Consider the following 27,500-nt stretch of genomic DNA (forward strand, 5'->3'; position numbering starts at 1 on the left):
TATTTTTCTGGACTCTTTTCAAAGGACATTCCATTATTTGGTATGAGAGTTGCCTAGGTGGTTTTATGGTGGGTATGTTAGAATGACTGCCTCTCTCATGAGAAGAATGCTAGACGACTCAAGAGTATAGGTTAAAAGGATAGTTGGGAGTTCATGTCCCTACAAGCAAATGTGGCCATGGAAAAGTTGCCAGATTCTGTCTGTCTGTAACATTTGGAACGACTGCTTGACTTTTTTTTTTTTTTTTTTTTTTTTTTTGTAGAATTTGGCAATGCCTTTGATAATATCTTCTCCTTGGACATGAAATAACTGCTTCATGTTTCCTAAATGTTAGCATAATAATAATGATTTACGTATTTCGTACCCAAAAGTCTCCGAATTCCTTATGAGAAGACCAACGATTACCTTAAAATTCCTGTCGTAGACATTGAAAATTCATTTCTTTTCTTCATGAAAACAAATAATAACACGAATGAGAATGCCTTTTGTAAATGTGAAACAGTTTCCTATTCATAAATGATTAGTATCTTTTTCTTATTTTTAAAAAGTCTAACACGTGTCAAATTCCAAATTACTGGAACGTATTATTTTGAAAGTACAGTTAATATTCTTTGTTTGAATAGCTGACAACTGCTTGAAAGCGGTAGGTCTTATGATATTTCACGAAAAAAAAGAGAAAATAATGAAGTCCTAATGAGTGTTATAGAAAAAGTCAACTTCAAATCCTGTGCTGTCCCATACCGTAGAAATGCTGCAATGTGAGTGTTGGTAAAAGGAATGGCTGACCAAAAACAAAAACAAAAAATATAGAGAGAGAGAGAGAGAGAGAGAGAGAGAGAGAGAGAGAGAGGGGGGGGGGGGGGGCGCGCGGAAAAGTCTATATCAAATCGTGACTCAGAGAGGACTCTGCCAATGAGGCCCTGATGTTCGTTATCTGGACGAATCGCAGAGACTTTTCTTATCAAAAAATGTTAGAGTTCATAGAAATCTTTAGAGAAAAGAGAGCTAACAACGATAGCCTGGGCAACACGGCTGAGTATTATCTTCCAGTTCTCGGAAAGTCATTTGGGAAAAAGTTGTTAAGCCCCTTGCACTTTCCACCCTGGTTGTGGTTCACCACAGTTGACTGATTGCCAAATACATTAGGTCAGTGGGACTTGCAAAACATCGAACGCAAGACTTGTCGCTGCTGGCCAAGCAGCGTTCTAACCAAGGAAAGGAAAAGGGAGAGAGAGATAAAGAGAAACAGAATTTGTTTTCAATTCTGTGAGGGTGACGATATCTTGGAGAGGTCCTCCTGTTTATTGCTAGAATTTGATGGTACGTATCTTGATGGAGCACTGAATAATTACTTACCTATTTCCTACCCATCTCTCGCTAGCCGTAGCCCTTCCTAACATACCGCAGTCGACCAACGAAGACTGAATTTTTCAGAAATCCCTCCAATGTCGTTCTGACCTTTGGTATCGAATTCGCTATTCTGGGTTATGAGCAGAAAGCCTTACCTCCCGCAAGTCTAAGAGAGAGAGAGAGGAGAGAGAGAGAGAGAGAGGAGAGAGAGAGAGTTTCAAGCAACGAGATTAAAAATCAACCTTAGTCACTTCTTTGACTGTTTCAAATGTCTAGCTTAGGTTACACTATGTAAATCTTGCTTAGATTCTTCACAAACTTTCCTTCCTAATAGTCTGCTGAGACGGTTTCTTGCACAACCTCTAAATTAGTAATCATTGCTTCAGTTCTAGTTATACATTCAGAAGATATAGTAGTAACTGAAGTAAATAAGAAGGAACTCAAGAAAAAGCACCAAACGGAAAAAAAGAAAAGAAAAGAAAAGAAAAGCAAAGGGTCCCTGATTCTTATCGGTCTCTTTCCCTGCTCCTTCTCCAGGCGATCTTCCCGCCAGAGATCGCGTCCTTCCTTCCTTTATTCTTTCCTTCCTCTCCTGGTGCTTCTTCGTCTCCTTCTCCTTGGAAAATTGTCTGCCTCCTTCATGTCTTTCCTAGATCTGCGAATATCCCTCGTTTTTTATGTCTTCTTTCTGACAGTCCCTCCTTCAGTCGATCATCTGTGAATGTGGTTTATCTTTCTCTTGGCTTTTATACAAACTTTTCTTTCACTTGGATTTTTCAGGGATAATTTCTAACATTTTCACGGGACCCTGGCAGAGAGAGAGAGAGAGAGAGAGAGAGAGAGATTTACAACAAACTAATGCCCTAGAAATGAAGACCTATTTTCGACCCTCATTAAATGCGGAAACGACTCTATGTCGAGAAATTCCATTCTCGCTTTATGTTCACGAGAAAAGAAAAATGGTCGATAAACAGCGTTTAAAAGGGGAAGAGAACATAAAAACGGAAAATAAATAAGGTGATGTTCGAATTATGGTGAACTGTATCCTAGAATAAGTAAAGGGTCTCACTTTCCCCTACTTTGGTGGCATGGAAATTATGGCCTTGGGGTTCCGGGCTAATAATATATAGCTAATGAGAGAGAGAGAGAGAGAGAGAGAGAGAGAGAGAGAGAGAGAGAGAGAGTTATATAACACCCGAGCCCCTTTCAAGAACGAATGTGGGGGCAGCCCAAAAACTGATTCAGATGAAGGAAATATTTTTGCGATGTTTGTAAAGGAAAAATGTCCGAATCAAATGTCTCCTTCCAACATTAGATAATTTATCGGAAAGGAATTTATGATGGAGGATCTCTCTAGAGTAATTTGGGACTGAAGTTAAAAGGCAGACGGGAGGAATGATGGCCGCCATAATGAGGAAATTCTTTTTAAGAAGTTTGTTATGATATTCTCGAGAATGAGGCTGAAAATCTTTCCACGGACAAGGACTCGGTAAAATGTCGGTGTCAGACGGAATTCTAGCAATGTCTAGCCTCACAAACACATTTTTGTAAAATTCTTGATGAGAATTACAAAGCGACTTCACTTAAGATTTCATGAGAAATCAGATATTTAAATGAATTACAGTGAAATCTTACAGAATCGGCCCAAAGTACAAAAGTAGCAATAAAGCAAAGGAGAAGAATGACCTTCATCATTCCAGAAACAGAAAAATATTCCATCTACTCAAAGTCTGAAGTCATCCAATGAAGAGGATCAAAAGGAACCCCAAACGAATAAGAAAAAGCAATGGAATTATTCCTCCCACTTCATCAAAGAAACAAATGCAATATGGCCGAGACGCAGATGAGATTCTGAGGGTTGAAATTCAGCGGCAAAAGCCACATGAATATTCCATCCCCGAATCCTAAATTTCATTGCATAATTACACCATAGCCCCCAGCTCCCGCCCACCGCCATATTTTATTCAAACTTCCAAGTCTGGCTCTTGCAGCTGGACATTATCCTTAAAGGATTCTATTAAACGTCAGCGAATTTATTTTTGTAGGAGTAAAATGTGAGTCCTGATTAACTTTGTTTTCTGTTTGTCTTTATTTTTTCACGTGAGCCCATACTGGCTTCATCAACCAACTTCAAGATTTGTACTGTTTAACCTGCACGTTATTTATCCTTTATATTTTCATTCTAATAAATCATAAAAATTCCATCCAAAAATTTCTGTATCTTTAACACAACGCGAAACACCCTTTCAGACTTGTTTAGGCTCTTCCAAAGACCTTTCCTACGCCCCAAACAAAAACAAGAACAAGAACAACAACAACAACAACAAAGTAGATTGTAGGCTTACTCCCCGAGTAAGCAAAAATAATTCTCAGTTCATATCTAGAGATGAGGTTGCTAGTATACAATATATACCGTATACTTAACATACTTACATAATATGCACACGTATACACATACAACGCACACACAGACACACACACACACACACACACACACACACACACACACATATATATATATATATATATATATATATATATATATATAATAAATTTTAATATCACATTCATTATACGTTGGAAATAATTCATCCAAGGGGAATTATAACTGATAAGTGCACGTATACACATAAAACGCATACACACCCACACACACACACACACACACACATATATATATATATATATATATATATATATATTATATATATATATATATATATATATATATTATAGACCTAATAAATTTTAATATCGAATTCATTATACGTTGGAAATAATCCACAGTATATAAACAAGCCATGATTGGAATCCTGGCCGGCACAGAAGCACTTGTCAGTTATAATTCCCCTTGGATGAATGTTATTTCCAGCGTATAGTGAAATCGATATTAAAACTTATTTGTGGCTAAATATTTGTGAATATAAAAAAGACACGCGTGAGTAAGTGTCACAAGTATTTTGATATAGTATTGTATATGTACTATATATATATATATATATATATATTATATATATATATACATATATATATATATATATATATATATATATATATATATATATATATATATAATTCATGATTATTGGTCATTATTAGTAAGTTTACCGTCCCAGCCTTACGAAGGATTTAGCTGGTATCAGAGCTGGGAATCATTCATAGAAAGGGGCAAATAAAAATTAAAAAAATAGCCCTTTAAAATGCCAGTTGAATTTGTGTTTAAATACATGAATAGCACTCGTCATAAAAAATATGTGGGACACATAGTAGTATAAACAACAGAGGCGGAAGCTGACAACCACCCCCCAAAAAAGCGTGCATTTACAGCTTTCATTAACGATGTAGTACAAAAAACCTTTGTCCCGTAAAGACGTACGAGTAACTCAATTAACTTGTTGTCAATACATAATGGCAATGGCTGTAGAAGACGAATAACAAACACATTGGACGTTTGAGAGAGAAAGCTATCGCATAGGGATTCGTTAAAAAAAATGGCTAGGTACTTTATCTATAACTTAGGGTAATTAGATTTAGCACATAAATCTGTTCATAAAGTTCCATTCCCAGTTTGATTTGAGAATCGAACGAAGAGCAACTGTGACTGAGCTGTGATACATCTTGCCCAACTAGGACAACAGAGAGAGAGAGAGAGAGAGAGAGAGAGAGAGAGAGAGAGAGAGAGAGAAGCCTCCCCCCCAAAAAAAAAAAGCTGGGAGGAAAGAAGAGATAGAAGAAATGGGAACACGAAGCGACCATCTTTCCTTGCAAATGATAATCGCATCTTCTACTTCCTCAGGTATCAATGCCTCCGTCGGAAACCACGCGGACGAAGGCCCGCAGGAGAACCGAGTGATGTTAGGAGGCAAGGGCGGCCGCACCGCCCTTTGGGACAGGTCCAGTCCGAATTCCGATGCGGATCTGCCCTACTTCGACTACGAGCAGTCTGTCAACGTGACAGCGCTCCTGGGCAAGATGGCCGTCCTCAACTGTCGCGTCAAAAACATTGGCAACAAGACGGTGGGTTTTTCAGAAGATTTCTTTTCAACTCCCTTTTTCTGATATTCAGGTGCTTCATCAGCTCAAATAACTGCTATTTTCATCGGTGCACATTAAAATTAATCAAATTTTACTTTGCTCTAATGTAGATTCTATCAATGTTTTACTTATTGTGAGCAAAAGGTCAGGAAAGGGACAGTCATTAAGTTAAGTACAATTTCTTTTCTACATTTGCATCGCGACACCACTTTAGTAAATCACTGACATATTAAATTCTCTTTAGTGCAAAAACCAAGTTTGAATATTATCTATATTTTTTGATAAAAAAGGAAATAAGCGAAAAGTTGGTAGCTCACACAACCGGTCGTCTTCACTTCGAAAGTTCTGTCTTCCGCACTTATTTCTTCCTACTGCATTTTTCTTCCCGGCATCGCTATATTATTGCTACTTCCTTCAAGTACATCTGAAAATTGTTTTGTACCTTCCTCTCATCCCTCATTCACATAGCTATCAAAGTATTTCCTCCTCTCCTGAATTTTTTCTCTTCTCCATCTTCCTGTACTGTATCTTACGGATTCTTATGACGCTCATCACTTCCATTCAGTCCTATCCATTCCTGTGTTTAAGAGCACAGTCTGTCGCCAGGAAATGAGTATTTTAGGCTAATCCTCTCGGTTGTTTTTGTCCTCTGTACTGGATTTTTGTATGAAATACATTTTTCACGTATAAAGTTATGCTGTGAGACTACGCTGTACTAAAATATTAAGCACTGACACAAGCTGGTAGTGTCTTAACACGAAGAACCTCGATATATCAAGTTCAATATGCATTGACTCTTGACTAGTTCTTTCCCTTGACACCTCAAAACAAACTAACTAACGGTTGAGAAAATTGGGAGCGGTGACATTAACAAAATCTTGCCTTGCTGAACAAAATTCTAAGCTAAGCATATCTATAACACCGAACGCACCCACATGTGCAAGTAACCGAATGTTACTAAAGCTATATGCGTATATATTTATTCATAGAAATATATAAACTTCATCACTCCCTCACTTGCAGAATTGTTCTGACCATTCACACATATGAAAGGCTTTGGCTGGTTGCTCTCCATTCTACGTGTCATAGTAACTTAGCCTTGAAGCAACCTCGAGAGTTTGCCTTTCAATTCAGTGCATAATGTTTGTATGGCACTTCAGCAGTTGATATTGGCAGAACTCTGTGGGCGTGATGCCATCCCTCAAAGATGTCTGAAGGGACTTGACCAGTATTTTCCTTCTAACTCCAAACAATGATCTGTATTCTGCTTTTTAGAATTCTCTATTACATACTTTTTCTACGCAAGGTGAACTATCTATCTAACTCTCGTCCGAGTATCTCCTCTAGGATAGTTTTCGCTTTTACTGCAGCTCACTTCTTTAAAACGCTGCCTAATAATCTTTAATGCTGGCAAGTCAGAATGTTTTCAGCATGTACTCCATTTCTGAGCATCTCCTTTATATAAGTGTGGGTCTTATCCCTCACTGAATGGAGTTTAACTCTGGTTTCAGGCGAAGTTCTCCATTGATCATTCTTCTTAACATCACTTAGTCCACAGGCTCTATTAAAGGCCTCAAATAGTTCTTCCATCCAAACTGGAATCATTTAACAGGAAGATGCTACACTTTTTGTTATGAATATTACGTAAAAGCTTAGTCAATTTATAGTGCTTCTACTGTTTCTGTTTCAATCTTTCCGTAAATGTAAATCTTGGTATAATACCATACAAGCTGTACAGGAGTTGGGAATTCAAAGGTCAATCAGTCTCTCCCGTCCGTCACACTCAAAGAAGCAGGCGATGCAGAAAAGCTTGCATATGCCCTTAAAACTAATTTGGTCATCAACTTTTCAAGTGAGGCCACCACAGAGAACACCCTATCTTTCCTTAATGTCTTCGTTGAAAAGAAAAGCTCAATATGTTACATCCATATACACAAGAGCTGCAGATGTGGGCCGCTGTCTTAATACGCTGGTACAGCAGTGCCCTGAATCTACAAAAGGTTTGCCATTGGTGCCTACATCAAAAGAGCCTTTCATAACTACAGCGCTGGAAACCTGTCCTCACGGAGCTCAGATTAAGCTTGAAGATAAACATGATTCAGGAGATAAGGGACATGTCTCTAAATTGCGAAGCCACATGTACATCAGCAATCAGTCGGAATATATATATATATATATATATATATATATATATCTATATAATATATATATATAGATATATATATATATATATAGATATATATATATATATGGTTATATATAATATTATATTATCTATATATATATGTATATATCTATATATTATATATATACATTATATATATCATATAATATATATATATATATATATATATATATATATATAATATGATATATATAATATATATATATATATAATAGATATATATATAAAAACTGCTCGTGTGTCATCATGCAGTAGAACGTAGTGGTTAAGACGTTTTTCTCAGCTTTGACAAACTACAGACTTGCTTCCTGAGAGAGTTAGAACGTTCAGTTCCATGGCTGTAGATCGTGTTTTTTTTTTAATTAACTTTCACTTCGTTGTCATAACTAATTTTGTATATGTATTTTCGCGTTCATATTTTTTCATGTTTTGGTCATCTATTAAACTGCCCGGTTCTGTGTATTCAGGGTTTTTATTTTGTATTTCCCTGTAGCATCTGGGTGACCGTTAATCTATCATTTCGCATGCTAGTATGGGTCTGTATGCATTCAGTGATATATTTATGTAGGAGGTCTCTGGTATATTTCGTTTTTTGGCAATAATGTCGAAACAAAAGTTTTTAATATTGTTATATTCCACTGCTATTGTCGATCTACGCAGGGCAATTGGTCCACTGTCACTCGACTACGGTAGGTAGCAAAAAACGTGAAGAAGGCCAAGGGGTAACCTCGTCTCAAAAGGGCTCACTCCTGTGGCCAGCGCCTTCAAGGTAAGAGATTCAGTCGTCACAGGGCCATATATATATATATAATACACACACACACACACACATATATATATAGATATAATACTTATATAATGTATATATTATATATATATTTAATATATATTATAATATAATATATATTATATATTCATATATATGGTTATATGGACGGTTTGAGAAATTCGGTGGAGTGTGGAAGGAGTAAGAGTTCACACACACACACACACACACACACGCAGTGGACCCAAGTGCGAAAGTTGAATGGGCAAACTTTGCTCGAATATCCTGCCTTGACACGTGACGAGAGAGGAAAAGAGAAAACTCTCCAGATACCGTGTGTTCCCGAGTCTTCCTTTTGTGGGCATTTCGGTCGGGGCCATTTCTTTATTCTTTTCTCTGTTCCTTTATCAAAGTTAGTTTAAGGCGTAAAACATCGGTCGTTATTTTTCTTCTTTTCGGCTTTGGAAGAGTCCATGACACGACTTTCTTATTCCGACCTTTTTTTTTTCTTTTTTTTTTTGTTTTTTTTTTTTTGGTATTGTCTCATTGTCCGTGTTTTTCCGTCGTTGTTGCGTTTGACTTTAGTGGTCTCCGTCTCCAGTTTTCTTGTGCTGCGTCTCTGGAGTTGATGTGACTTTCGCTCAGGCGATGAATTCCTGCTCCATCGGCGAAGAAGAAGAAGAAGAAGAAGAAGAAGCGGGAAAGAGGAAAACAATCGGATGTTATATTGACCATAAACAGCCTTGGCTTTGTTTCACATACTTTAATGTTTCAAATTTAGTGGAATTCAGCATTATATATATATATATATACATACATATATATATAATATATATATATATATATATATATATATATATATATATATATATATATATAGTATATAGTATATTCATATACGACATATACATAATAATATATTATATATATATATATATATATATATATATATATATATATGTGTGTGTGTGTGTGTTGTGTGTATGTATGTATGTAAGTATGTGTGTGTGTATATCTGTATTTAGATGAATTTTTACGTATGTGTGTACTATTACACCTGTCCTTTCAAGAAACACGGTAAATAATCAACAGTTTAGTACGATGTTCTAACTTTCTTATTCAAGAGTTTCTGAAGATATTACCCGTACACAAAGCAAATAAACGGAAAAACATCGTATAACTCATGGTAGAATGTTACAGTATCTACAAACTTATTCTGACGCAACTATGACATACACACGAGCGCGTGATACTAAAGGACCAACCAGACACATATATATTTACGGAATGAACGAATGGATAAACGTGAGCGCCCCGCGATAGAGTAATTTGTTCCTCTTCAATTTACCATCGGACAGACAGACGCCTTGTGTTTCAACCAATGGCCAATTGCCTGATAGGAAAGTCAAAACTCCGCTCGTTATAGCGGCAGTTTCGTCGTGAAAAGCACTTTTCCAAAGTTAAGAAAGACGCAAGGTATGAAGCTCTTAGCCGCCACTGCAACTAAGTCCCAAATTCCGATAAAAGGATCAGAGATGTCGCTCTAGGACGTTTGAAACGATCAAGGGCATTAAAAGGCCAAACCAATATTGTCGCAGAGTGGAAATCTTTAAGTGGTATAATGAAGCTGTCACCTCCATGACTCTGAGACCGAGGCGGCGGCGGCGACGATAGATGGAATTGTCAAGACGGAAAAAGAACTCTGATGGTTGCCTGCAGAAACTTGCAGTGAAGGGGTTAACCCATAAGCTGTTTGCTATTTTGCAGTGCACTTATGGCGAGATGGAAAGAAAATGAGAAGAATGGACTTGGATGGACGAGAATATTTGTATTATTTCAAGCTTTTTCGTTCTTGTGGCTGCAGTCGGTCACTGCTTATAATTCCAAACTGACTTAGAAATAATAATAATAATAATAATAATAATAATAATAATAATAATAATATAATAATAATAATAATAATAATAATTAACTATAAACTTATACTCTTGACAAATCTATCTCTGTGTCCTAGCTTGACTAACACTAGATAATAATAATAATAATAATAATAATAATAATAATAATAATAATGATAATAATAATAATAATAATATAATAATAATAAAATAATAAAAAATAATAATAATAATATAATAATAATAACCAACCTGAGGGAGTGATAGAAAAACGATCAGGCAAAGATCCCTGGGTGGACTATGGTATCAGAACGGATAGGGTGATACGTGCAAAAACAGACCAGACGTGACGTTGATTGACAAGGTCAAGAAGAAAGTATCACTCATTGATGTCGCAATACCATGGGACACCAGAGTTGAAGAGAAAGAGAGGGAAAAATTGGATAAGTATCAAGATCTGAAAATAGAAATAAGAAGGATATGGGATATGCCAGTGGAAATCGTACCCATAATCATAGGAGCACTAGGCACGATCCCAAGATCCCTGAAAAGGAATCTAGAAAAAACTAGAGGCTGAAGTAGCTCCAGGACTCATGCAGAAGAGTGTGATCCTAGAAACGGCACACATAGTAAGAAGAGTGATGGACTCCTAAGGAGGCAGGATGCAACCCGGAACCCCACACTATAAATACCACCCAGTCGAATTGGAGGACTGTGATAGAGCAAAAAAAAAAAAAAAAAAAACACAAAAAAAAAAAAAAAAAAAAAAAAAAAAAAAAATAATAATAATAATAATAATAATAATAATAATAATAATACCTCTGACAAATACTATCCCTGCGCCCTAACTTATCTACCCCAGACAATAATAATAATATTAATTAATAATAAAAAATCAATCAGAGACTTCAATTGTGCACTGAAACCTTCCTCAATGATTTATTAAAAAAAGTTAATAATAGATTGGCCATAAGAAGGAAATCTCCCCTTACCCCCCCCCACCTTACCTCTCCCATCCCACCAACTATGGGCTGTCTCCTGTCACAGGTATCGTGGATTCGACACCGCGACATCCACCTGCTGACGGTCGGTCGATTCACGTACACGTCCGACCAGCGATTTTCGGCCAGCCACGCCCCCGGGTCCGAAGACTGGCTGCTGAAGATACACTACCTGCAGGAGAGAGACGTCGGTAATTACGAGTGCCAGATTTCCACCACCCCGCCCATCAGTCACCTGGTCCACCTGGATGTGGTCGGTAAGGAGTAAATAGTTTATTATAACACATACATGCACATGCACACACACACACACACACACACACACCCACACATATATATATATATATACTATATATATGACATATATATATATATATATATATATATATATATATATATAGTATATATATATATATATATATATATATATATATATAGCTAATGTAAGTCGGATAAACTATGACCCAATCAAAATACAAATATTCTATATGATGTGTATGTATATATCTATATATATATATATATATATATACCCCCTATACTATATATATATATATATATATATATATCACTCAACTCAGAAGCTTCTACAATATAAAAATGTTGTTTAGCAACATAAAGTTAGCATAAATTAATTTAGGTGAATGTTTTTATCTACTACATGGTGCGTTAAAGTACCATTAAAACTAGAACACTCACCTGTCCCACCTCACCTACAATAGCAGAAATAACGCTTGCATAAAACAAAAGAACATAAGTTTATATACCTAAAAAAGATACAAATGGCAGCGAACTACTGACCAGCCTAGAATGACCCCAACCATCTCTCCGGCATGACAGAGCCAGTGACCGAAATCGCGGGCGGCCCCGACGTCTACATCAACACAGGCAGTCGGCTGAGCCTCTCTTGCAGCGTCAAGTACAGTCCAGATCCTCCAGCCTTCATATTTTGGTTCCACGACGGAAATGTAAGTAAGGATTTTATTGAGCCTGTGTTCGTTAGGACTAACGTTAGGTAATGAGTTTTTTTGGTGACCATAAGCATCGAGAAATACAGTTCCTTCTTTGTGATTAATCTCGTCAGGATATTTTGTAAGGTAAATATCCTTGAGAATTCAAAGTTATCTTTCCTGCTTTTCGTAATAGAAATGTGAACGAGAGAATAAATATTAAAATATCTTCCTTATAAAAATAATTTTATAGGCAAAGGATCCAGATAATCGGAAACATATGAAATAGGTACAACAAAACGCTGTGTTCTGAGTGTGGTATATGAAATGAGAAGAGACGATATAAAAAACGGCAGTCGAACTTTCTAACTATATGATATATATATATATTTTTTTCGCTGATGTTTCATACGCTTTCCACCCCATTCGGTAACACGTGCCGTCTATTTCTGCTTAAATCCTGGTCTTCTCCATCCCCACACAGCTGATCAGCTACGACAAATCGCGCAACGGGGTCTCCGTGACCACGGAGAAGGGACCCGTGTCTACCTCGCGCCTTGTCGTGAAGTTGGCAGAGTCTGAACACTCGGGAGTCTACACGTGTTCGCCCGCCAACTCCAAGGCCAAGAGCGTCAACGTTCACATACTGGCTGGTAAAGTTAATATTGAGTCAAGTCCTTCAGCCGAGGAATTTCATTTGTATGTTGGAATACACTGCATGCAGCATGCATGCATGCACATCCACATACCGGCCTTTCATGCGCAAATGCGCACATACTTGCGCCTGTTTGTCTGATTGCTTGGCGTGTATCCAGTCCTTGTTCGTATGAATATGCTTATGCACTTAGGGATTCATACTGTTGACGATACATACACACGTTTATTTATATACGTATATATCCCTGATAAATGTAATATCACTGATATAAACGACGAGAGAAACCAGTGTTTTGGGGGGGGGGGGGGGGGGGGAGATGTCAGGCAAACTCACATGCAAATATTTTCACGATGAATTTCCGAAGATTAAAGCTGTTTCAGCCTTAACACATTTTCGTTAAGTTTTTTGAAAATTAATGTCGGCAGGAAAACTTGAATCCCAACAATCAAGATGGATTGATTTGATAAAGATCTCACCTGAATGACTTGACTTTGTCTCTCCTCTTTGTTATCACAATGTGAGAAGAATGTGAACATTCGAATTTCTAAAGATTTTGTATATCATTTTTAAAGTATTACCTTGATCGATGGTAAATATTTGATGTCTGTGATAATCACAAGAAAAATAACAGAGTTGAAGACATAAAATGAATAATAAAAATGCAGGTACATCTTTGATATTTAATTACGCACACCCATATGTATATAAATTCATACATACTTATGTATATAGAGGTATATATATATATATATATATGTATATATATGAAAAAGTTACAGCCACGGAGGAATATCGAAACACTGGAGATGCTAAGCACTTTCGTCTTATTACCAAGAAATGTGACCACGTCTTGGTAATAAGACGAAAGTACTTAGCATCTCTAGTGTTCCTATTTTCCTTCGTAGCTGTAACTTTGTTCGCATAAATCATCAACTTTTTATTTCTTCGTGATTTAAGATCATATATATATATATATATATATATATATATATATATATATATGTATATGTATATAATATACATTATATATATATATATATATATATATATATATATATATATATATGTATATATATATATATATATTTTATATATAAATTATATATGGGTGTGTGTGTGTGTGTGTAGTAATTTCCATAGATAACCCAGGTGAGATGTTCTCCCTCTCTCTCATTATCTGCCTCTAATTGCAGGTGACAAGCCAGCTGCGAAGGTTCACGAAAACAAAGGCGCCCAGGCAACTGCCTCCGTCACTCAGCTGTACATATACCTGTTTTATACGTGTCTCGTTCTTCTTCGCCGTTTTGTATTGTAATGTTTGAACAGATAGAAACTGAAAGAGAAAGTGCTGTTTTGTACTTGATTTTTAGACTAGAAAGTACTTAGGTGAGAAGTATTTTTGTTTATTTGTTGTTATATTGTGAGAAAGATTTTGAAAAATACATAAAAAATGGACTTTCTAAAGAGCTTGTAGATTATTGAAAGCATTCCCTTGATCGGTGATCATTTCATTGATGTTGTATTAAGGGAAAGTGGAATTATTTTTTCTTCAGTGAAATAATTTCAAAGTCGGTTTCGACGAGCTTAATTAGCAAAGTCGAATCTCGTCCATCATTTAATTATTTATCAAACTATTCTCACTCGCTTCATGTTGTAACCAAAAAAGGAGCTCATTTACAGTGTATATATTTTCGTCATCAGTTTCAATCTTTTATCTACCAAATATTTACACAATTTCTTTTATTCTGGTAATCACAGATTTTACTCCGCCAAGGGAAACTAGAATTTGGATTTTTAATCTAGCAAGTTTAAGAAGCAAATGGACAACAAAACGTAACTCATAAAAATCGATTCACTGACACAAACACTTTTTTCCTTAAAATAAATGTCGCGTCATAATTATAATTGACATTTAACCCAAAGTTCAACAAAACAAACCTCATTAGTTAAAATACTTTTAGCATAAATATATAACGGATTGAACCTTTTTCAGTGTTAATGAATCAGTGGTTGATATTTTCTGTTTCCTTCCGTAATTATATTTCTTTAATTCATGAATTTGTGATGACTGGAAAAATGCAAACGCAAGAAATACAGGTGAGGTTATTGAATTCTTTTATAGCTCAGAAGCACTATTTCGTCTATTTGTAGACCTCTTCGGTGACTGGTGTGACTCAAGTATGGTTGGTGGTTGTTGTAGATGAAGCAGCTCCTTATGCCAGCATGGGGCCCTTGCCTAGAAGTGGCGTCTAAGTCTGTTTGATGTTAAAGGGAATTACAGTCCTGGTGTGGACTGCTGAAATTGATACAACAAACGGCTGGTAGGCCGGGCTGGTGATCCATGTTTCTACACACTTGAATACATAAAATTATGTAGTTATATGTTAACACACACATTTTACATAAACGCAATGTCTGCATAAGGCAATGTTCATATGATTATTGATATGTAAGCATACATAATTACATATAATGTTTGTGTATTTGTAGACACATACACTCACATAATTTTGGTATATTTGTTAGCACACAACATACACACTTTTGTGCGTGTACACAATAATTATTTATGACTGCTTAAGAAGAAACTCCATCTGGGTTTTTCATGTTAAATGCATTTGTAAATAGTGTAAATAACTGTATGTGTTTAAACATATATTTTTGTAAAATAAAGTCGGTAATTCGTCAAATAACTGTTTGCTCTCCCAGTCGACGATATGAAGGATATTACCATAAATATTTTTTATAGAATATCAAGCAAAACTGCATGCAAATGCTTTTGATGATGGAAATTGTGCAAATAACGTTAATAAATCATTATGGATTAACATCTGCTTCAATGAGTAAAAACCGTTGATGCTAACTGACTTCGAAAAGATTTCAATAAAAGCCAGAATTAAAATTCCTGTCTCTCTCTTCTTTATACTAAGAGGCAATATATGACGAAAAATATTATTCTCTCTCTCTTTCTCCCTTATTTATACTAAAACACAATATTTGACGAAAAAGAGTCATTTCTCCCTTTTCCTTTTCCTGAAACGAAGAGACAATGCACGACGAAATAGGTCATTCTCTCTATCTCTGTCTCCCCAGTGAACGCCCGAATACTGAAAGGGTGACTCGTATATTTATTGGGCTAATTGCACGTTAGGCGAGAGTCTTGTAGTAGAGGGTAGGGGAAATGGATGGGTCATTCTCTCGTTATTTGCTCGCTGTTATCCGCTTATTCCCTCGTTACTCTTCTCTTCTTTCTCTTCATACTTTTTGTCTTATTTCATGGACTAGTATAAAGGGACAGATATAGTAGATGTAATAACAAATTTGCACGAGATGGAGACAGGCAGTCAGTATGTCTTCCCGAGAAATAGACTGATTTCAAATAGAAAAGGCAAGAAGACGGCCAGACACCGATGAAACTTTACAGAGTAATTCACAACAATAGGTTTAAGATAAACTTGGAAAATAAAATTCAAAGTCAGACACGAGTTCCTGACAGCAAACACGTATAGAAAGCGCGAGATACGATGAAATAGGTGAATACGTTTGGCTGAATAACGTTAACGATAATCTAACCTTCATCCCTCACAAACTGGAAACGGCAAGAGAGTAAAAGATATCAGATTGCACAAAGCTTTATGAAAGTTAACAAAACCTAACTTATTTGTTCATACCACAGGTTTAGAAAAACAATGTTAGTTCTTACTACAAAGTAAAAAAAAAAAAAAAAAAAAGTCACTCGTTCATCCGTTAGAAAAACAATGACTGTTTAGACCTCAAATTTAGAAGAACGTTTTGTTCAGGATACATATTTAAACAACCATCCTTGTTTAGTGCAAATCCAAAACAACGCCCTTTGTTCATACGAAAAAGTTAGAAAAACATTCCTTATTCATATCTCAAGATTAGAAAAAATAAAGGGTGCTCGATTATAGAATACAGTTAGAAAAACCTATTTGTTTATACCAATAAGTTACAAAAAGTTTCTTGCCTATAGCCCAAGTCAGAAAAACCTTCCTTGTCCATAGCAAAAGATAGAAAAATGTTCCTTGTTCACGACAGAAATAGGAAGGCATCCCTTTTCATACCATAAAATAATAGAAACCCATTCCCTGATCACGTAATTAGAAAAAAACATTCTTAGTTCGTACCACAAAGTTTGAAAACGATCTCTGTTCACATCACGAAATGAGAAAGACGTTCCTTGTCTATATCGCAAACTTTGACTCGAGATTTATTCGGTTCTTTTCTCTTTCCCGCTCTTGACTCTTTCGAAGTCAGTGGAGTTTCTTGACGCTTCAAAGGACCTTCGAGAAAGTCAAAGTTATTAGCTGATTCAATCGTGAAATGAGGAGTTCAAAGATTCAATGAGATTCTTTTGTGTGTAGGTCCACGAGCCACAGCTTTGAAAAGGCTCCGGATATATCGAATGACCTTTGGTTTGAACTTCCCTCAGGGACTTCCAGAAAGAGGCTAATTGTGAAAATACTGAATAAACTGATTCAGATTTAAGAACATATTTTCAAAACGATAAAAGTGTTACATTCTCTAAGTTATTTGAGGAGCTTTCCAAATGATAATTTTGTCCTGGAGCGATTTCATCAATCTCCAGGGATTAGGTGTAATTTGAAAGACATGGGATTCACCTGTAGTTATCAGGATTAATCTGAAAGGATCAGGAATACTGAGAAAGGATCAGGATCAATCTGGGAGAATGAGGATCAACCTGGAACGGTTACAATTCATCTGGAAAGAGTAGAGTTGTAACTGGAGGGAAGAGGAGCAACCGTCGAAGGACCGGAGTCAGGATTTACCTGTAAAGATGAGGATTGATCCAGAGTGACCAAGATCATCCTGATAAGACTTTGATTAACCTGGTCAGGATCAGGATTCATCTAAAATGATCACGGTCATCTGTAAAGTTAATGATGAACCTACAGTGATCCATACCAGCATGCAAGTATCAGCATTTATCTGTTATAACCAGGATTAACTGTGAAGCAGAAATGGATATCAAATAATAACAAACTACCTACATAAAGTGAGATATAAGCTTATTTGGAATTCAGTCCCCGTGATTATGACGAGGGCTTTGATTATTCTGATGATTATGAGTGAATTTACATTGATGGTAACAGTTATGAATATGATAATGACCCCAGCAGTCGTGAACATCAGGTCAAAATCAATCGGCGCCGCAGTGACAGGCCAACATTCATTTACAATGATTACAGGGCCATGAAATGCCTGCAATGACAAATATCCATCAGCAATGACTAACGTAAGCCCCGATTAACTTAATGCGATTATTACTGGGCACTTATGATTCAACTTCACTGCTCTTCCTTTATTGCAGAGAAACATTAATTGAAAGTTAAAATGATTCCCAGGTGAAGTAATTAAATACTCAGGAGATTGAGGAGACGACAATGAAAGAATTAGCATAAGTTGAGAAGAGGCGACTTGGCAAACAAGATGATCACTGAAGAGGGGCAGGAATTGATTCGGAGGAGGAGAGGGCTACGGTCTAATTTGAGAGAGAGAGAGAGAGAGAGAGAGAGAGAGAGAGAGAGAGAGAATCAATTAGAGATTTACCTGTTTCCCAAGAATGGTATGAATTCTTTTTCTAACGAAGAATGTTTCGTCTACATTGAAGACACCGTGCTACTTGTTTCTCTTCCTCGTTCAAGCGCCTCCTCTTTTGCCCTCCCGAAAAGAAGAGGGGAAAAGGTAAGGTAAGTAAATCTTTAATTGGTATTATCGATCCCGGAGAGGGGAGTCGACCAGTTCTGGATATATCGGCTCCAGGGTCGTCGAGGATTTTTTTTGTGGCTGTTTACTGTTTAGTTATTCTCTTTTCTTTCTTCTTCTCTCATTTATCAGTGACTCACTACAAGTTTTTTTTTTTTTTTTTTTTTTTTTTTTTACTGAAATGTAAGAGTAACGAAATAACAAGACGCTTTGAAGACGAAACTTTTCTAAATCCAATGATGCCACTTTGCATTAATTCGATCCCATTATATCCCACAACTTTGGCCTCCAGTCCCTCCGTGCACCATCACCCGGCAATCAATACAGCATTAACACTAGACTGTCTCCATCATTTGCATACTAAATATCATTTGTTGATGGTTATTGCGATAATCGCAAACTCGTGATTATATTAACGACGCCATTAACCAAAGATGATAATGGCTGGTGGCAATATGTACATTGGAAATCCCCTAGTCTCTAGTTCAAGCGCCGGGGAAGATGGAGGTCCTCTGGTACAAGATAACGTCTGGTGCCAATATATTGGACATCCTGTTGCCCTATCTGCCTGCAGATACGGCGTCTCCCTGGTGGGGGAATAACAGTGTCGCGGTTGCCGGGAATCGGGTATGATAGCAAGAGCTGCCAATGTCGCGAAACTGGTAGTAAAGACAGTATTACTAATGATGGGATGGTGGCAGAGGAGAGAAAATGACTGTTAATGCGGAAGAGCGGTAGAAGAAGCAGTGTTGCGAGTGCACGAATGGAGAAGAAACATGATTGTCATTGTAGAAAATGAGCAGAGGAGGCAGCTTTATCAAAGACAGGAAAGAGGAAGAAAAGACAAGCTAATTTCAAGTGGCAGAAGAGGCAGTGCTACTAATGTAGTGGAAGTGGTAAAAGAAAATTAAAAGAAAGTATTGGTAATGAGGGCAAGTGGAAGGGGAGGCAGTTATTGGAAAGCAGTCAAAAAGGACGGAGTTGCCAAAACTGAATAATCAGTAAGGCGCAGCGTTGTCTAAACTACAAAAGCGGTAGAAGAGACAGCGTTGATTAAATTGCAATAGTAGAAGAGGCAGCGTTGCCAAAACTACAGAGCATTAGAAGAGGCAGCGCTGATAAAATACAAGAGTAATACAAGAGTAGTAGAAGAGGCAGTGTTGCCAAAACTACGAGAGCATTAGAAGAGTCAGCGCCGATAAAATACAAGAGTAATACAATAGTAGTAGAAGAAGCAGTGTTGCCAAAACCACAAGAGCATTAGAAGAGGTAGCGCTGATAAAATAGAAGAGTAATACAAGAGTAGTAGAAGAGGCAGAAAACTAGCAAAACTTGCAAAAAAAGTTCTACAAGAGGCATTAGAAGAGGCCAAGTATCTAATAAAATACAAGAAAAAGCATTAGAAGAGGCAGCTCTGATCGAATACAAGAGTAGTAGAAGAGGGCAGCATTGCCAAAACTACAACACGCAAGCATTAAGAGAGGCAGATCTGATAAAATACAAGAGAAGTAGAAGAGGCAGCGTTGCCAAAACTACAAGAGCATTAGAAGAGGCAGCTCTGATAGAATACAAGAGTAGTAGAAGAGGCAGCGTTGCCAAAACTACAAGAGCATTAGAAGAGGCAGCGCTGATGAAATACAAGAGAAGTAGAAGAGGCAGCGTTGCCAAAACTACAAGAGCATTAGAAGAGGCAGCTCTGATAAAATACAAGAGTAGTAGAAGAGGCAGCGTTGCCAAAACTACAAGAGCATTAGAAGAGGCAGCTCTGATAAAATACAAGAGTAGTAGAAGAGGCAGCGTTGCCAAAACTACAAGAGCATTAGAAGAGGCAGCGCTGATAAAATACAAGAGTAGTAGAAGAGGCAGCGTTGCCAAAACTACAAGAGCATTAGAAGAGGCAGCGCTGATAAAATACAAGAGTAGTAGAAGAGGCAGCGTTGCCAAACTACAAGAGCATTAGAAGAGGCAGATCTGATAAAATACAAGAGAAGTAGAAGAGGCAGCGTTGCCAAAACTACAAGAGCATTAGAAGAGGCAGCGCTGATAAAATACAAGAGTAGTAGAAGAGGCAGCGTTGCCAAAACTACAAGAGCATTAGAAGAGGTAGCGCTGATAAAATACAAGAGTAGTAGAAGAGGCAGCGTTGCCAAAACTACAAGAGCATTAGAAGAGGTAGTGCTGATAAAATACAAGAGAAGTAGAAGAGGCAGCATTGCCAAAACTACAAGAGCATTAGAAGTGGCAGCAACCGTGATTAAAATAACAAGAGTAATAGAAGAGGCAGCTTAAAAATATTCAAGAGTAATAGAAGAGGCAGCGTTGCCAAAACTACGAGAGCATTAGAAGAGGCAGCGCTGATAAAATACAAGAGCATTATAAGGGGCAGCGTTGCCAAAACTACAAGTGCATTAGAAGAGGCAGCGTTGCCAAAGCTACAAGAGCAATTACTTAGATCTCCCCAAACTTTGTGCAATTGGACAGCCATAGAAAGCAAACTGATTAAAGCCAAATGAACATACAAACGAAACTAACAAATAAGATATAAGTTAACAAAGCATATTAACAAACACAAGAAAACTGAACATAGAAAAATAGTTGAGACAAATGAAAAGACACAAATGGTTTACAGACAAAATACAAATGAACAAGAGGAACTAACAGGCAAGAGATAATCGGATAAAACAGAGAAGATGAGCAAATGAAAATTATCATACACGAGACAAATGAACAAGAGGGAGTATACTAACATGGCAAGGACGACAATCAAATAAAATAGAGAAGATGAGCATATGAAAATTATCATACACGAGACAAATGAATTTGGACAAAAGAAATGAAGAAGGTCAGACAAAGAAAAAAAAATGAACAGAGAACACATAAATAAACCATAAGAAATGAGCCAAGAAAATATACAGAAAAGAGACAATTGCACCAAGAAAATGATCAGAAAAGAAACAATTGAACTGAGGAAATGAAGAGAAAAGACACAAATGACCCAAGAATAAGAACAGGAAAGAGACAAAAGAATACAGGCAATAAATGGGCGAACAAATATAGTCAGAAAATCGCAAGCACTCGACAAATGAACGAAGAAAATGAACAGAGAAGACAGAGCCCAAAGGAAAGCGAGCGACAAAGAGAAGAGCAGCAGCAGCTCCAGCATCTCCCAGATCGTCAACCTCGGCGGAATGAAACAAATGGCTTCCGTCGCACTCACCGGGGAGTCTCGCTTTCAAGAGGATTTGTTTTTGAAATGGAACTCAATCAAACATTTCCTCGTTGGCGCTGGGCATTTTCCCTTTAAAATCAATTAGCATAAAACAGATAGAACAAATGGAGCCTCTGTAATACGTCACTGTGACACGAATATGATTAAAAATGATGCCTGCAATTGCACTCGAGCTGGTGTTGACCTCGTCGGCCTGAAATGTTTCTTGTTATTTTTGTCCATCCAATTAGGGATGGAGCTGACACTAATTGAGGCCATTGCTTCGTTAAGACTTGCAATCTTCTCAATTTTTATTTGAAAGCGAACGTTCCCAATGGCGCAGTTCTCTATCACTTAAAAGTTTCGATTGAGGTCATGGGACTGCCATTTGCAAAACAACCGTTTCCGTAATTGTTTACAAATAGAGCAAGGTATATCACTGCAACGAACTTAACGACCCAAAGATTTTTGTTAAAGAAATCGATATGTTGTTCACGAAGTAAAGGAAGAAGTCGGGTAGAAACGATAGGTAAAGATTCTGCGAAGTGGAATAAATATCCCAAATATTTATTAACGAACCAATTACTCAAGAATTTTTGAAATAGGTTTTAAGACATTTCCTCAGTAGTTCAATTAAAAGCAACCAAACGTAATAAAAAATATTTAGCAATAATTGCAACAGGAAATACAGTAGACGAAAAAGTGAAAAATCTTCGAAATGAATTCAAAATTTCTCCTCAACATTTGGAGCCAAACGCTCCCCTTTACGTTCACTAAAGGGGCAAAGGGTCGAAATGTCCCTTGACATTTAAAAATGTCAGAGGCTTTTTATGTGTTGAATATTTTGCCATCTTTCATGCGGAAATTCTGACGACCATTATCAGAGAGAGAGAGAGAGAGAGAGAGAGAGAGAGAGAGAGAGAGAGAGAGAGAGACTGGGGAACTAGGGTACAGCTCTCATGACTGTATTACACAATATCATAACATTATTGCAAGCATGGTATTACTAGCATTTTCATTTGCATGCTTTGCAATGGCATACTCTATTTTCTCGTAGTTTAACATTTGGTCTTTGTCCTCCTTTCAATTACTGTTTGCCTCACGCGTTCTCATGGTTTTGTTTACCTTAGTGTAGAGAGAGATGAACAAATATTAAACTGTCGTTTGGCCTTCGTTCTGCAGAAGTAAAAAGAATTTCTATCTTTTTCTCTTTCCGTCTCTGTCCTATTTTCTTTGCCATCCTTCCGTCTGTCTACCTGTCTCTGTATGTGTGCGCTTATGAATAATGGTTGGCAAAATAAAAAAATGTTCCGTCCTTTAAACGAGAGAGAGAGAGAGAGAGAGAGAGAGAGAGAGAGAGAGAGAGAGAGAGAGAGAGAATGGTGTCACTCTGGTGACGAATACAGTGTCGAGGCCATCAGGTTTTGATGGAGTACATTTTGACGGAGCAATGAACGTTCACATCTAGTGTTGCTACAAAGCTGTTTTCCTCGCCCTCTCCCTACTGCGACCCGCAACACTATATAGTCTAACAACGAGGTGTATGATTCACTGCTTAGCTCAATAAGGCACAGGGATTTTATCAGGGAATTCGCCTGTTTGTCCTTACTCATCCGGTTGAAGATTCGAACCCGGGTCGTCAAGTTGTGATTCAGATGCGTTACCACCAAACTACAAGGAGAGAGAGAGAGAGAGAGAGAGAGAGAGAGAGAGAGAGAGAGAGAGAAGACGTAAAAAATATTTCATCAATAACGAAACATTTTAAATAATTGTCTTCTCTGAATATTTTAAGATGAAACGAACCCAGCAGAAACATCCTGAAGCCGAGAATGTCTGAACATGTGACATGGGATGCCCTGAAAAAATGACCTGGAAGAAGATTAGGTTAGCAAGGAACTCTCGGTCCTCAAGACCCACGGGTGACAAATGGAAGACTGTCATCAGATGGAATGAAGACAGTCACCAGACGGAAGACATCTAGTTATCAGACGGAAGGAAGACAAACACTAGATGGAAGGCAGGCTCTCATCAGATAGGAGGAAGACAGTTATCAGACGCTACACTCAGAGACAATGGCCCCTCCGTCACAGATGAAAATAATAAGTGAACAAAGAGCATTTGAGTATAAAACAAAATTATATTGATATGACTTACATAAGTAAACAACTAAATAAATCTGTAAACAAGCATAAAAAAACTTGAAAACAAGACATTTTGTCGGATTTAGGATCGCTTTGTCTGTCCCCAGGAGAAAGATGACAAACACCGCCTCCTTAAAAGCAGTCGAGGTAAGAAAAATGTGTTTTTACCAGATAATGGTTTTCAGTTGTTGCTGTTTTCCTCTTTCTTGTTCGCAGTGGGACATTCCTTCGTCTCTGTGTTTGTCACCTCATGTTTTTACTTTATGATGATCTACTGTCTTTTCTCACGATTCGTATTCGGGAGTTTGAGTTTTTACATTTATTTAAAGAATAGTCATCTCCCTTTCTTCTGACTGCTTTTGCTCATCAAGCTTTCAGTCTTTGTTTTTGTTACAAGCTAATATATATTTATTTTCACCTTCCACTACTTTACTTGTTTTTACTTGCATATTTTGTTTTTACCTCTTTTTACACACCTCACTCAAGTGGATATCGAGGAAAAAATCCTTTTAGGCGTATTGCAGATCGGTGAGGAGTTTTGCAACCTCACTCCTTTTGAAAATATGATGTTTAGAAATGGAATGGTATCGCATGCTTTAACAACAGCTGGTTAATGGACGAGTTTTACCTGGAAAATATTCAGACTTCAGCAACCTTTCTCTCTCTCTCTCTCTCTCTCTCTCTCTCTCTCTCTCTCTCTCTCTCTCTCTCTCTCTAAACTTTTCCGCCAATTTTCAAATTCCTCAGTATTTTTCTTTGGCTAATATTCTTTCTTTCGTTTTATATTAATTTCCACTTACATCCTTTCTTTGCCCTGTTCTTTGTTCTGTTCCTCCTATTTATTGCATTTTGCACATTTTCGTTTCCATCGTACTTTCTCGTAGCGGTTATTCTTTTGTATCGCTCTCGTCTCCTCCTCCTCGCCTTCTTCCTTTATTCCATTCCTCTTTGTTCAGAGCCAAGGCTTCTCTCTTCTCTCCTCCTCTCTCTCTATCTCTCTTCTCTCTCTCTCTCCTCTCTCTGCTGTTTATTGGATTTTTAGGGGTCCTCTTTCTTATTAATTCTAGTCTCTTTTCATCTGTCTCATCGTTTCCGCTTTCTATTCGTCCTTTATTCCATTCCTCTTTGTTCAGAGCCAAGCTTCTCTCTCTCTCTCTCTCTCTCTCTCCCTCTGCGTTTCTCTCATGCGTTCTAGCAAATGTACGTGAAAAGGACGAACAGGCATGATTTCTGACTCTCTGTCTCGCAATCTTTATCACATACTATATATATATATATATATATATATATATATATATATATATATATACATATATGTATTAATATATATATTATATATATATATATTATATATATTATATATATATATATATATATATATATGTTATATATTATATATTATATACATACATATATATTAAATATATATATATATTATATATATATTATAGTATATATATATATATATATGTATGATGTATGTATGTATGTATATATAGTGATTGGCTTCACAGAAAAGCAAGATGAAAGTCACTACTACAGTGATATCTTAACACTTGGATCGTGGATTCAAGTTTGCAGAAAGATTTATACTTCTTTGCAGATACCTCTTTCACGTCATCTCTCCGACATTATCTAGGTCTTCCCTCTCTCATTCTCCATTGAAAATTTCTGTGTTTTGCAACTTTTTTTCTTCCGCGTAAAGTCCCTCAGTCTGTCTACATGGCTTAACAATTTCAAAACATTTTGATCTATTGTTTCACTTGATCTAACATTTTACGGCTTTTACATATCTCTACATGCTACGCAAATCAGTCACCTCAGCAGATTCAATATTCTCTCTGTTTTTCATAAGTATTCAACATTTACATTTCGCTTTGCCCAATATACTACACTTCAAAAACTCTTAACTTGGCTTCCAGACACTCAAATTCCCTTTTCAATCTTTTGCTTACTACACCCTGCTACTTTTACGGATTTACCTCTTCTGTAACTCACCTCGTGTCTAATTCTAAAATAACCCATCATATTCATTTCCAATTACCAATAGAAATACACCTCTTTTATTCTTCAGGCATTGAAGATTATATTTAGTATTCTATCTTCCTAGTTTCCTAGACATCCTCATCATCCTCCACATTGCCTCTATCGAATCTATCATTAGCCTTTGTTAGGTCGATGTATATACCAAATACAGATTTCTTTTCATGCGTCCACAAAAATTACTTGATCCATTCGCTATTTTCCTTGTCTAAAACTCTATTGATCTTCCTCTATCAGAACTTCTGTCACGCGTATACTACGTAACATTATGCCCTTCTAATATTTTAAGTCTCATCTATCACATTTAACTCTATATAATGGGACACTTATCCCTCTTACTTATTCCTTCATAACCTATCCTTCATCTAGACATACCTGGGATACCTTGTTTACACACACTCACACACACACACACACACACACACACACACACACACACACATATATATATAGTATATTATATGTATGCGTGTGTGTGTGTGTGTGTGTGTGTGTATGAATCTATAATTTATGCCAAAGCTTAAAGTCTTAGTTGATCTTTGACCTCCGGTACCATGACCTTACTCTATTCGTATAGTTCAAAAGTCATTGACAACATAAAATTTCTATTTCACGTTTGACCTCTAAGCATGACCTTAAACCTGACCTTTCTCTGGACATCGGCGCTGTTAGTGAATTGTGTGCTGGGTACGAAAACTCTGTTTCGAATAGTTCAGAAGGTGTGGGAGGAGAAGAGGGACGTACACAGGGCAAACGCATAAACACAAACTTTAAATGAATTCCAAATGCAGCACGTGCAGTGTTCCAGTCTTTTCTGCTTCATTGTTTTCTTCTGGTCTCGACTAGAAAAGTGACGCAGGGGGCTCCCGTCCCATTGGCATCTGCTCCTTAAAGAAATAATGTGATTTTGAAGCGTTGTCTATTTTCTGAAGTCTCCTGATTAAATTCGGCTCAGAAATCTTTCCTTCCAGAGGAAGGTCGTGGAATTATGCCCCGGGTTTCGAAAAAGATGAGGAATGTATAGTGTATTTTCTTGAGAGAGAGAGAGAGAGAGAGAGAGAGAGAGAGAGAGAGAGAGAAAGAAAGGCCCTCCTTTACAAGGACAATAGAGCAACCCACGTGACAGTTGCTGGGATTTTTATTGGGTCCACTGGGACAGAGATAGGACCCACCTCTTCCATCCCCTCCCATCGGGGTGGGGGGCGCTGCTGGATTCGTGCCACTTGTCATAACGAATCTGGTACTGATATGGTGAGACCAAGAGAGAGAGAGAGAGAGAGCGAGGACTTGGCTCTCATTTGTTCTCTTACATATTATCTATTTCAGACCGTTTGCCTCTCGAAAAAAGAAAGTGCCTTTAGGGTTCGTCCACAATGATGAAAAATTTATAAACACACGTCGGCAACCTACGGCACATACATCAGGTTGAATACAAGTCAACGATTTAATTGGCAATTCCGACCACTGCTTCATACGATTATCCTGCATTTGCCAAATGATTTCTTCTCCACTTCCCG

General features: G+C 37.1%; 1 protein-coding gene and 1 long non-coding RNA gene across 5 annotated transcripts in view; one reads left to right on the forward strand and one right to left on the reverse strand.

The window, feature by feature from the left end:
- LOC135226959 (titin homolog) overlaps positions 1–15,545 on the forward strand; it is a 33,715-nt gene extending 18,170 nt beyond the window's left edge. For all 3 annotated transcript variants that reach the window (XM_064266645.1, XM_064266646.1, XM_064266647.1), the window contains 5 exons: positions 5,147–5,367; positions 11,282–11,492; positions 12,076–12,203; positions 12,670–12,838; positions 14,037–15,545. In XM_064266645.1, coding sequence (XP_064122715.1) covers positions 5,203–5,367; positions 11,282–11,492; positions 12,076–12,203; positions 12,670–12,838; positions 14,037–14,158 — 795 coding nt within the window. In that variant the 5' untranslated portion in view covers positions 5,147–5,202 and the 3' untranslated portion in view covers positions 14,159–15,545. The remainder of the gene's footprint in view (positions 1–5,146; positions 5,368–11,281; positions 11,493–12,075; positions 12,204–12,669; positions 12,839–14,036) is intronic.
- The window catches only part of LOC135226961 (uncharacterized), a 214,010-nt gene that overhangs the window by 81,679 nt on the left and 104,831 nt on the right, over positions 1–27,500 (reverse strand). For both annotated transcript variants that reach the window (XR_010317322.1, XR_010317321.1), the window contains exon 4: positions 11,242–11,407. This is a non-coding gene — a long non-coding RNA (uncharacterized LOC135226961). The remainder of the gene's footprint in view (positions 1–11,241; positions 11,408–27,500) is intronic.

Source organism: Macrobrachium nipponense, chromosome 15 (genome assembly GCF_015104395.2).
Source record: "Macrobrachium nipponense isolate FS-2020 chromosome 15, ASM1510439v2, whole genome shotgun sequence".
Taxonomy (NCBI): domain Eukaryota; kingdom Metazoa; phylum Arthropoda; class Malacostraca; order Decapoda; family Palaemonidae; genus Macrobrachium; species Macrobrachium nipponense.